At 42.2% G+C, this 13144-nt stretch overlaps 1 protein-coding gene across 1 annotated transcript in view; it reads right to left on the bottom strand.

The window, feature by feature from the left end:
• Nucleotides 1-13144, bottom strand: part of LOC115438929 (NACHT, LRR and PYD domains-containing protein 12-like) — a 209562-nt gene that overhangs the window by 184978 nt on the left and 11440 nt on the right. The window contains exons 5-6 of the mRNA XM_030162819.1: nucleotides 9959-10132; nucleotides 3152-3325 (exon numbers count right to left, since the gene is read on the bottom strand). Of these exons, the coding sequence (XP_030018679.1) occupies nucleotides 3152-3325; nucleotides 9959-10132 (348 nt within the window). The remainder of the gene's footprint in view (nucleotides 1-3151; nucleotides 3326-9958; nucleotides 10133-13144) is intronic.

The raw sequence follows: 13144 nt of genomic DNA, 5'->3' as shown, positions 1-13144 counted from the left end.
AAGGACAAAGCACAAACCTGGAGAAGCACTGGACATGTTTCCACATGCTGCTGTTCAATCATTTCCTGATTGAGAACAACCTCAAAGACTTGAAGGATTCACCAGTCCAAGTTGGACAAACTGTCCACAAATGGACAGGATTGAATTGTGTGGCTACTCTGCCTAAAAGTGAACGCCCAGCCAAGCTGACTGCAAAGACACAAGCATGAGTGGAAACAGACAAAAAAGAAGCAGAGAGGAACAGCTGAAGGCTGAAGGACTCACTGGAAGACCATCACATCTGTGTTCAGGAGTCTATTCCACAGCAGAGATAGAACAGACTCATGTCCAGTGCATGACAGCACAGAGGAAGATGCACTTTTACAACAAGCATCAGTGCATGTGGAAAAGTGAGCAAAGAGCACTGGAACACTTTACAACATGAATGGAAACATGTTCAGACTGATGGAACTGGAACTGTTTGGAAGAACACACAGCACTAGGTTTGACACAAACTACAACATCATCCACACCATCCCAGTCTCAGATCCAAATGGGAAACAGCTACGTTTGTCCACAGAACAAAACCTATCAGTCTCACAGTTAGAGCCTGAAAACAGGAAAATGTTTGCGTTTTTTTTTTTTTATCCTATTCTTTTCCATTGGCCTGTGTCTGAGTGACGGAACTTTCAAGATTCAGGCTGAGAACAAAAAAACATGGTGGACATTTCTGTCATATTTAGTGAAAAAAGATCAATATTTTGAGTTCGTTTCTGCATAAAAATGTGTTTTGGTTAAATTTCTAGTGAGAAATATACATTTTATTTTCATAATATTCACTCAGTGAATGTACATAATCACTCACTTGTTGCGAAGATTTTTCAGATCTGACCAGAATAATGTGAAACTCAACGTTAGTCAGTTGCTAAGGACACTGTTCTCACTCAGCAGAGCTGTGGACGCACATCTGCACAGAGGATTCTCTTCTGATTTGGCTCCGTCTGACGGATCAAACCCTCCCTGGCCTACTGCATGTGTTGAGTCTGAGGTGGATTTGGTGATCAACACAGAATTCTGTGGCAGCAGCACACGGTGAAGTATGGAGGAGGAGCATCATGATCTGGAGCTGATCTGCATCAGGACCTGGACCACATGACATCACACAATAGAATAGAATAGAATCTTTCTTTTGTCAGTAGTAGTTTGTCACACCTTTAACTCATCACTACATCATGCATCACACACACTGCATGCTGGGAGCAGTGGGTTCACCATATCAGGTGTCCTTGGAGCAAATGGGGGGTAAGTGCCTTGCTCAAGGGCACATCAGCCAACAACTCTCTGCCAGTCCAGAGAATCGAACCGGCGACCCTTGGGTCACAAGCCGACTCTCCAGCCAATCTAGGCCACGGCAGCTCCAATCATGGCGGACACAATCTAAAGGTCACACAACTCTCCTGACGGTAGCAGAGCGTTTCTCTAAAATGTCCCATTTCATTCCCCTGGCCAAGGTACCCTCTGCTAAGGAAACAGCAGAGGTCAGGAGGACTCATGTTTTCACCATTCATGGTTTCCCCACTGATATTGTTTCAGACAGAGGACCCCAGTTTGTCTCAGGTTTGTGGAAGGAGTTGTGCCAGCTCCTCTCTACAGGCCGGGCCAGAGGGTGTGGCTCTCCACCAGAGACCCGCCCCTTCAAGTCCATTCCAGGAAACTGGCTCCGAGGTTTGTGGGTCCTTTCCCTATATCTAAGGTTGTTCATCCTGTTTCTGTCAGTTGGCGTCTTCCCAGGTCATTGAAGGTCCATTCTACGTTTCACGTCAGCAAAATCAAGCCCGTCAAGGAAAGTGCTCTGGTGCCCGCCTCCGCTCCCCCTCCGCCCCCCCGGATCGTGGACGGTGGTCTGGTGTTTACTGTCAGGAAGCTCCTGGCAGTCCGCAATCGGGGCGGTGGGAGACAGTTTTTAGTGGACTGGGAGGGTTAGGGTCCAGAAGAGCGCTCTTGGATCCCAGTGCGTTTTATCTTGGACCAGACTTTGATCAGGGACTTTTTTGTGCACCACCCAGAGGCTTCTGGGCCGTCAGGAGACGGCCGTAGAAGGGGGGGTCCTGTCATGTGTGCTCAGGTGTGTTAGTCATGTTCATGTTTAGTGTTTCATGGCTCGTCTTTAGTCACTTTATGTTCAGTTCCAGTCGTTCACATTTGCTCCTGTCTTGCACTTCCTGCTTTATTTTGGACACATCTCTTCCCTCTCGTTTCAGACCCTGACTTCCTCCCTTTGTGTGTTTTCCCTCCAGTGTGATTGTTAGCCCCACCCCTCATTGGTGTCACCTGTGTTCCCCTACCTCATGTACAAACAGTCCTGTCTCTCTTTGTCTGGTGCCAGTTCGTCGTATTCTGTCAGCGTGTTCATGTCAAACGTCCAAACCAGGTTTTTTCATGTTTGCTAGTTTGGTTTCAGTTTTTCTGTAAGGCTTTTGTTTATCATGGAGATTCTTTGGAGTAGTTTTATACATCCTCCTTGGGAGCGCTTTTGTTCAATCACTTTTTCAATATTAAAACACTTGGTTAAAATCTTCAGTTCTCGGTGAGTCGTGCATTTGAGTCCACCATTTTGTGGATCCAGGACTTGACACTAGAGTGGCTTCAGAAACAGAAAAATCCCCTTTTGGACAGAGCCAGTCAGAGCCCAGACCTGAATCCAATAGAGACGCTGTGGACTGAACTCACCAGAGCCATTCACACCACACATCCTAAGAATAGAGCTGAGCTGATGCAGTTGTGTCACAAAGAATGATCCCAAATGTCCCTGGACATTGTGCAGGTCAGATCAGCAGCTCCAAAAACACTGGTTTAAGGTTATTGGTGCAAAAGGAGCTTCAATCATTACATTCACTGGGACTGTTTAATAGTTGTGCTCAATAAAGACATGAAATATTATTTTTGTTTGTGTGCTATTCGGTTAAACACATTGTATTTGTCTGTACTTGTGACTGACATGTAGATTAGATCATATTTTATGAGCAATTCATGCAGAAAACTAGAACATTTCAAAGGGTTCACACAACTGTTCTTGTAACTGTAAAACATTATGGATGTCAGTTCTGTTTGTTCATAAATGAGGTTCAGCTGCTCCTAAAACAGAACTCTATCAAACTAACAGTGAACTGACCTCAGTGTCTGTAGTTTACAATCTGGACTCTGCAGGAAATCACACAGCTCCTTCACTGATGAATCCTTCAGCTTGTTTCCACTCAGACTCAGTTCTATCAGATGTGAAGGATTGGACTTCAGAGCTGAGGCCACAGAAGAACAGCTGATCTCTGACAAACTGCAGTTATTCAACCTGAATAAAGAATAAATCATGTAAATTCAAATGTATTAATGATCCAGTCAGATGTGTTCAGGTTTTAATTGGACTTAACTCGACTGAACTTTACACTTTTGTCCAATCACTTTCTCATTTGTTTCAGTTCCATGTCTACAGAGTCAGTCTTCTACAAACACACACCTGAACACATCAGTTCACATCTGATGGAAAAAAACCTTCAACCAACTAAAGCCTTTAAACTTCACCCAGTGACTCCTCCTGCTTTAACTAGAACAGATGCTGTTTGGCATTAGACGACTGTCCCTCAAACTAGAATGAAAAAATACTAATTACTGAAATCACTGTAAAAACACATATACTGTGTGTTTGCTCTATTTTTTCTTTGTTCAGTGTTACATTGCAGAATAAACGACAAACCCTTTAAGTATGTGTACAGATAATGAAACATAGAAACTCTATAACAGTAACAGTGAACTGACCACAGATGCTGTAGTTTACAATCTGGACTCTGCAGGAAATCACACAGCTCCTTCACTGATGAATCCTTCACCTCGTTTCCACTCAGATTCAGTTTTATCAGATGTGAAGGATTGGACTTCAGAGCTGAGGCCACAGAAGAACAGCTGATCTCTGACAAACTGCATTCCCACATCCTGAAGAAAGAGTCAATGATGTAGATTAAATCCATTCAGGATCCAGTTCTATATGTTTAGGGTTTAATCACATGTTTCAGACTGTTTTTGTCAGATTTCTATGTGTAAACTCAAATGTCTAAAGTGTCAGACAAATGTAAACAGTAAACAGACCAATATTTACACATTATTTCTACATGTGTATAAATCTGCATCAAATAGAGGAAATGTTTCTTTATTATTAACATTAATGTCAGTATTTAGTGAGTGTCAAACTGTTGGAATATGTTTTCATGGTTTGATGTCATAGAAATGCAAACCCCAGTGGATGATGTTCTCTATGACATCACCAAAAGTCTAAAGCTTTGCCATTGGAGCTGAAGTACTGTCCTGCAGTAAATGCACATCATTATTCCACCACTGTCACTGATGGAAATGTTTGAGCTGAATATTCACTTTCTCTCTGATGTCATATTAGTTGGAGTGAACAAACACTGAAACTAGGACTGCTTTTCTTTTCAGTCTTTCCACCTATACATCTGTAGTTTCAGTTCAGAACTCTCATCTGTGTTGTTGTTCATTTGGGAGCTTTGTCATTAATGGCTCATCTTTTCATGTGGGACAGATCATCACACTCATATGACTGGACTCCTCACTTTCTGGACCTGAACAATGACTGGACTTGTGGGATTTTCATCCTACAACCTTCAGACGTTCTACACACATAAAGGTGAACACTCCAGACTTGTAGTTTGGACATAGTTTGGAACTTTCACCTCCGTCATTTTGGCTCATGCTGTTTTACACTCTTTAGAGTTTCTGTCGGATTTGATCTTTGGTCAATCACATGTTTAAAAAAGCACTTTTACAGCTTTAGATTCACTTCAGATTCCACAATTTCAACTTGATGATCATCTTGTCTATTTGAACACATGCAGTATTTGATCATGTGTTTATTCTTTCTTTGTTGTGAAAAAAAAAATAAACTCTTCCTCCATGTTGAACTGTTGTCTGAATACAGTTGGTGAACATTTGAACAACAGTGTCTTCCTGTTCTTGGTGTTCTTCAGTTTCAGTCAATTCTTTGTGTTTAGATACTGATGAATCTGTCATGACTCTATTGTACTGATGGAGTGGATTCTGATCAAATGGACATCATTATATTTCAGACAATTCCATTTTCAGTGTCTGTCAGTGCATCCATAAACACACACACTGTTTATGTTTGTAGTCATTTCAACGTACAAATTCATATTATTTATTAAAAAATACAAAACAGGTATTTTGGATTTCATTTTGATACATCTTATGACTTTTTTTTTTTTTTAATTGTCACAAGATCCTTCATATATTTGTTCTCATCTCTGATGAGGCTCTGCCGTTAATAAAACATATAAACTCTAGAACAGTAACAGTGAACTGACCCCAGTGTCTGTAGTTTACAATGTGGACTCTGCAGGAAATCACACAGCTCCTTCACTGATGAATCCTGGAGGTTGTTTTCACTCAGCTCCAGTTTTATCAGATGTGAAGGATTGGACTTCAGAGCTGAGGCCACAGAAGAACAGCTGATCTCTGACAAACTGCATTTCCACAACCTGAATAAAGAATAAATCATGTAAATTGAAATGTATTAATGATCCAGTCAGATGTGTTCAGGTTTTAATTGGACTTAACTCGACTGAACTTTACACTTTTGTCCAATCACTTTCTCATTTGTTTCAGTTCCATGTCTACAGAGTCAGTCTTCTACAAACACACACCTGAACACATCAGTTCACATCTGATGGAAAATAACCTTCAACCAACTAAAGCCTTTAACTCTTTCAGTGCCATGGGCCGATTAAATCGGCTTTACGAATACAACCTTTAAAGTGCCACGGGCCGATCAGATCGGCTTTGGAGAACACGCCACATTTGTGTACAAACAAACCATCCACCCCAGAGGTCGTGACTGCAACTGAATTACGGTCGCATGCGCCTGAGAATTTCGGTAGTGCGACTGTTTTTGAGATTACGATTGCACGGTGCGCCAAAAAAAAAATGAGCGAAAATTAATACGTGCGCCTAGAATAATGGCTGCAGAAGTAACTCATCAGCTGAAAATAAACACGCTCCATGCCCCGCTGACTGAAGCGGAAAATCTAGTCCCCGCCCCCTCGCATGCGCAGGCGGCATAAACAAAGGGATCAAATAACTCCACCGACGTTTGAAACAATCTCCCGCCAAACCCGGTTAGTAGCGCTGGCGTTGTTCCAAGTATTTTCCCATGACGTAATGTATCCTGCAAGTCAGATGATCATGTTGCGCGAATCAACTTGCTACACGATCAGCTGACCGTAACCAGCGAATCGAGGGGCTAATGAATAAACAACAAGCGGTATCCAGACGTGTACATGATAATAAAAAAGTTGGTTGTTGCAAATAATGGTGTGATTCGTCTTTCTTCTCCAAGAACCAACTAAAGTATATACCACACATTGACAATTGTTTTGCACCTGTGTCAATGTAAGCTTTTTCTTTCATACTCTATTCAAATACTTTATTCTAGGTTGTTAACATTGCTTAAATACATATAGGAATATTACTTGGTATGGCCAAGAGTTTTGCTTGTTCTCCAAATTTTTTATATAATAGTGGTGCGCCTAGATTTTAGCCTGTGCTCCTAACTTTTTAGGGTTAGGAGCACAGTGCTCCTTGGTCAAAAAGTTAATTTTGAGCCCTGCACCCCCATTTCTTTCTCACATTTCGATGACGTTCTTTCTGTGTCCCCCTTTTGAGACCAATCAGACGGGAATCTGAGGTCACGCGACCGAATAATATGTTTATATCTTTTTAATGTTTCTTATTCTCCGGTGTTTCATCAGAGGGAGCCCTCCATGCCGGGGGGCGGCTGTGGACTCCAGGGGCTGTGGCGCCTTCTCTCACTGGGGTCCGCTCCTTTCTGGTGGGTGGGGGTCCCAGTTGGCCCTCTCCCACTAGTTGGGATGCGGGGCTGTGTTGCAGGTGCCCGGTCGCCGGCTGCATCCTGGTGCGGATGGCTCCCTGAGACAGCGCCTCCTAAATTGATGTTTTACTTTTACTTGTACATTTTTGTTCTGGTCTACCCGTGCTCAGTCAGTCTTCTTAAGTATGTGTGAGCTTGTGGGTTTGCATGTATGTGTGTGTGTGTGCGTGCGGGTGAGTGGGTGGGTGTGGGTGGGGGGCGGTACTGATTTTTAAACTGATACGTAAAGCACTTTGTGCTACAGTTTTTAATGTATGAAAAGTGCTATATGAATAAAGATTATTATTATTATTATTATTATTATGAATTATGCAAATTACGATCAATAATGAATTGGCTGCGTCCGGTGCGTTTTGAATCTAATTAGCAATCGGTCAGATGTTACCGAGCGGTTTCCTGCAGGATTCTTCAAATATTATAAAAACGACGCGAAATACTGAAAAACGGCCAAAATCTGTGGCACTTTAAAGGCTCATTAGCCCCTTAACTGTCTGGCACCGAAAGAGTTAAACTTCACCCAGTGACTCCTCCTGCTTTAACTAGAACAGATGCTGTTTGGCATTAGACGACTGTCCCTCAAACTACAATGAAAAAATACTCATTACTGAAATCACTGTCAAAACACAGACTTTTTTCATGAGTTTTCACAGTTTTTATCAATAATCCACACCTCTTATAATATGATTTGAATTTGCGGTGGTTTTAATCTGCACATTGATAATGAGTCCGATAAGCTGTCTACAGATTTGATGAACTTCTTTAACTCCATGGATTTTATACAGCATGTCATACAGCCGACTCCCAACAGGAGACCCACTCTGGACCTGGTCATCAGCCTTGGCCTGTCCAACAGGTGTGTCCTCTGCTGTTGATTTGGCTGGATCTGACCACTACTGTGTGTTTTTGAACATCAGCGCTTTGAACCAAAGGCAGACCTCGCTGAGAACTGAGGAGGCGCTGTCTGACCCCTGAAGTGGACGCAAGTTTGACTGAAGTTGGACACAAATACCCTCCACTTCCTTTATCTGCATCCTGGGATTTTATGCTTGAAAGTTTCAATAACAAACTAAAGTCAAGCCTCAATTCTGTAGCTCCGCTGGTTACAAAACAGGTGAAAACAAAGCCTACACCCCCATGGAGAAATGAGGAAACACCAACGTTGAAAAGAAAATGCAGGATGGCTGAAAGAAAATGGAGGAAGAACAAAATAACAAACTGTCAATTATTCTTTCAACAACTTCAAATATACAACAAGGCAGTCAGACAAGAAAGAAACACCTACTTCACTAATAGAATTTCTTCCCATAAAAATAATCCCAAACTCTTTTTCTCCACAATTGAATTCCCTTGAAAAAATTCCAGCATGTGTCCACGTGTACTGTGTGAAAACTGTATGATGTCTTCTATTTGTGCTTTGCATTATCTTCTGTTCTTCACTGCAATTTTGGAAGAAAAGGGTTTGTGGCAGCGCTCTTGCAGGTGCGCGGCCCCATGTCCCTAATCATCCAACTCAATTTGGTTTGATGTACTTTGTACTGTCAAATGACAAGAAAGATTCATTCATTCATTTATTCATTGAATCAACCCAGATCTCAACAGACACTCTGACACAACTGACTCCTTGTGTGAAAGTTCTGCAGACCACTTCAGAAGCAAAATGGATTTGATTGGATCCAGTATTTGACCTGTTCAAGAAACCATTTGAATCAGACTGAGGGTGGACCTGTACCTGATCAAACACTGGACAGTTTGGACCTGATTGATCTGTCTTGACGGAGGTCTGCGCTCTCCGAGTGCTTTTCTTGTTGAGATCTGCTTTGACCATATGAACCCTGGTGGACCCTGAGCTCCTCTGGCACCGGCCTGAGAACTGTTCCAAAAGGTAAAACCAAGACTCACAGTGAGGCAGCTTTACAGCATTCTGCTCCTGGACTATGGAACAGCCTGAGGAGAACCTGAGGAGAACCTGAGGGGAACCTGAGGAGAACCTGAAGAGAACCTGAGGAGAACCTCAGGGCTGCAGAGAATGTAGACATCTGTCAAACCAGGCTCCAGACCCACCTTTTGAATCTGGCTTTGAACTAATGCTCCTTTTTACCTCCGCCAGGAAGTATTGTGATCATTTTGCTTTATTTGTTTGTTTGTTTGTTTGTTTGTTAGCAAGATAACTCCAAAAGTTATGGACGGATTTTCCTGAAAATTGGCACAAGGAAGAAAGGATTAAATTTTGGTGGTGATCGGGGAGGGGGGCAGATCTGTCTTGGCTGCGCTCTCTGAGTGCTTTTCTTTTTTTTCTTCTGTTTTTAATTCCTGTCTCTCTTAGTTTTTCATTTGACTTTTAATTGGACCTTTAACCACTGCTTCTGTTCTATTTTAATGCTTTATACTTCCATTCTATTTCCATAGATGTTTTCTATTCTATTTCTATTCTTTGAAGCAGTGCTTCTTTTTCTGGGTTTCCATGTACATCTCCAGTGTTTCATTGGGGGGGTCCTCCACACTGGGGGGCAGCTGTGGGCTCTGGTGGCTGTGGCGCTCTCTCGGGGTCTGCTCCTCCCTGGTGGGGTGGGGGTCCCTGCTGCCCTCCCTCACCGGTCAGGATGCAGCTCTATGATGGCGGCACCGGGTTGCTGGGGGTGGTGCCCCCCCCCGTGATAGCGCCTCCTCTCTGTTGTTTTATGCCCCCCGTACTCAGCCTGTTTCTGTCCTTTATTTCTTTATCTATTTCTTTTTGTTTTACTGTTATTTATGGATATTAACACTGGTAAATGGGTGTGTGTGTGTGTGTGTGTGTGGGGGGGGGGGGTGCTGATTTTATATGTAAAGCACTTTGTTCTACATTTCACTGTACAAAAAAGTGCTATTTAAATCAAGATTGATTATTGATACTGTGTGTTTGCTCTATTTTTTCTTTGTTCAATGTTACATATCAGAATAAAAGACAAACCCTTTAAGTATGTGTACAGATAATGAAACATATAAACTCTAGAACAGTAACAGTGAACTGACCTCAGATGCTGTAGTTTACAATGTGGACTCTGCAGGAAATCACACAGCTCCTTCACTGATGAATCCTGGAGGTTGTTTCCATTCAGATTCAGTTTTATCAGATGGAACGGATTGGACTTCAGAGCTGAGGCCACAGAAGAACAGCTGATCTCTGACAAACTGCATTTATACAACCTGAATAAAGAATAAATCATGTAAATTCAAATGTATTAATGATCCAGTCAGATGTGTTCAGGTTTTAATTGGACTTAATTCGACTGAACTTTACACTTTTGTCCAATCACTTTCTCATTTGTTTCAGTTCCATGTCTACAGAGTCAGTCTTCTACAAACACACACCTGAACACATCAGTTCACATCTGATGTAAAATAACCTTCAACCAACTAAAGCCTTTAAACTTCACCCAGTGACTCCTCCTGCTTTAACTAGAACAGATGCTGTTTGGCATTAGACGACTGTCCCTCAAACTACAATGAAAAAATACTCATTACTGAAGTCACTGTCAAAACACAGACTTTTTTCACGAGTTTTCACAGTTTTTATCAATAATCCACACCTCTGATAATATGATTTGAATTTGCGGTGGTTTTAATCTGCACATTGATAATGAGTCCGATAAGCTGTCTACAGATTTGATGAACTTCTTTAACTCCATGGATTTTATACAGCATGTCATACAGCCGACTCCCAACAGGAGACCCACTCTGGACCTGGTCATCAGCCTTGGCCTGTCCAACAGGTGTGTCCTCTGCTGTTGATTTGGCTGGATCTGACCACTACTGTGTGTTTTTGAACATCAGCGCTTTGAACCAAAGGCAGACCTCGCTGAGAACTGAGGAGGCGCTGTCTGACCCCTGAAGTGGACGCAAGTTTGACTGAAGTTGGACACAAATACCCTCCACTTCCTTTATCTGCATCCTGGGATTTTATGCGTGAAAGTTTCAATAACAAACTAAAGTCAAGCCTCAATTCTGTAGCTCCACTGGTTACAAAACAGGTGAAAACAAAGCCTACACCCCCATGGAGAAATGAGGAAACACCAACGTTGAAAAGAAAATGCAGGATGGCTGAAAGAAAATGGAGGAAGAACAAAATAACAACAAACTGTCAATTATTCTTTCAACAACTTCAAATATAATAATAATAATAATAATAATAATAATAATAATAATCTTTATTTATATAGCACTTTTCATACATTAAAAACTGTAGCACAAAGTGCTTTACATATCAGTTTAAAAATCAGTACCGCCCCCTACCCACACCCACCCACTCACCCGCACACACACACACACACACACACACACATATACATGCAAACCCACAAGCTCACACATACTTAAGAAGACTGACTGAGCACGGGTAGACCAGAACAAAAATGTACAAGTAAAGGTAAAAGATCAATTTAGGAGGCGCTGTCTCAGGGAGCCATCCGCACCAGGAGGCAGCCGCCGACCCCGGCGACCAGGCACCAGCAACACAGCCCCGCATCCCAACTAGTGGGAGAGGGCCAACTGGGACCCCCACCCTCCAGAAAGGAGCGGACCCCAGTGAGAGAAGGCGCCACAGCCCCCGGAGTCCACAGCCGCCCCCCGGCATGGAGGGCTCCCTCTGATGAAACACCGGAGAATAAGAAACATTAAAAAGATATAAAAGAACTGATTAAAAGAAGCTAAATTTAAGACATATATGAAAATAATAAAAATATTAAACATTAAAATGATAAAACAGAAGCACTGGTTAAAAGAATCTTAAGATATATATATTAAATATAACTATAAAACCTTTGCGTAGATAAAACAGAAGCATCAGTTAAAAGCCAAATTAAAAAGGTGGGTCTTGAGCCTGGTTTTAAAAATTTCTACATTCTCTGCGGCCCTGAGGTTCCCTGGCAGGCTGTTCCAGAGGCGAGGAGCATAATGCTGAAAAGCTGCCTCTCCATGGGTTTTTGTATTGGCTTTTGGAACTGTTAAAAGGCCAGTGCCAGAGGACCTCAGGGTCCGCGAGGGTTCGTAGGGTAAAAGCAAGTCTAAAAGATAAGAAGGCGCAAGACCATTAAGACATTTAAAGACTATTAAAAGGACCTTAAAATCAACCCTGAAACACACGGGGAGCCAATGCAGTGATTTTAAAACCGGTGTAATGTGAGCCCGCCTTCTGGTCTTCGTCAGCACTCGAGCGGCTGAATTTTGGAGAAGTTGGAGTTGTGAGATTCTGTCTTTGGGAAGACCAGAAAGCAGGGCATTACAGTAGTCAATCCTACTGGAAATAAAAGCATGCATCAGCATCTCCGTGTTGGCTCGAGAGAGAACTGGACGGACTCTGGCTATGTTCTTAAGATGGTAAAAACCTGTTTTTACAATAGATTTAATGTGTGGGATGAAAGTGAGCTCAGAGTCAAAGATAACGCCCAGGTTTTTTACTTGTACCGATGGGTTGAAAGAGTATGCTTGTAATTTTGGTAAGTATTTCTCTCTCGTAGCCTCAGGACCGATAACTAAAACTTCAGTTTTGCCCTGGTTGAGCTGTAAGAAGTTTTCTGCCATCCAGGTTTTAATATTTAAAATACAGTTAAAAAGGGCATCAACTGGCCGAGTGTCTTCAGGAGACATGGCAATATACAGCTGTGTGTCATCAGCATAGCTGTGAAAGTTGATGCCATGTCTCCTGATGATATCCCCAAGTGGGAGCATATATAAATTAAAAAGTATGGGGCCTAAGATTGATCCTTGGGGCACACCACATCTAATTTCATGGATCGCTGAAGAGCATGTATCCATACTTACCAAAAATTTCCTGTCTGTGAGATAGGATTGAAACCAGTTAAAAACAGTACCAGAGAGGCCCACCAGGTGTCTCAGTCTATTTAAAAGAATTGGGTGATCTACTGTGTCAAAAGCAGCGCTCAGATCCAGTAGCACCAGGACTGAGATCTTGTGTGAGTCCAAGTTGCACCTGAGATCATTGACTATCTTTAAAAGAGCTGTCTCCGTACTGTGATTAATCCTAAAACCAGACTGATATTTTTCTAAAATGGTATTTTTATTTAAAAAGTCATTCAATTGATTGAAAACAACTTTCTCTATAATTTTGCTTAAAAAAGGTAAGTTGGATATGGGTCTGTAGTTATTAAAATTGTCTGGGTCCAGGTTGCTCTTCTTCAGAAGGGGCCTCACCACCGCCGT

Source organism: Sphaeramia orbicularis, chromosome 18 (assembly GCF_902148855.1).
Source record: "Sphaeramia orbicularis chromosome 18, fSphaOr1.1, whole genome shotgun sequence".
Lineage (NCBI taxonomy): Eukaryota > Metazoa > Chordata > Actinopteri > Kurtiformes > Apogonidae > Sphaeramia > Sphaeramia orbicularis.
This window is presented reverse-complemented; position numbering and strand designations above follow the sequence as displayed.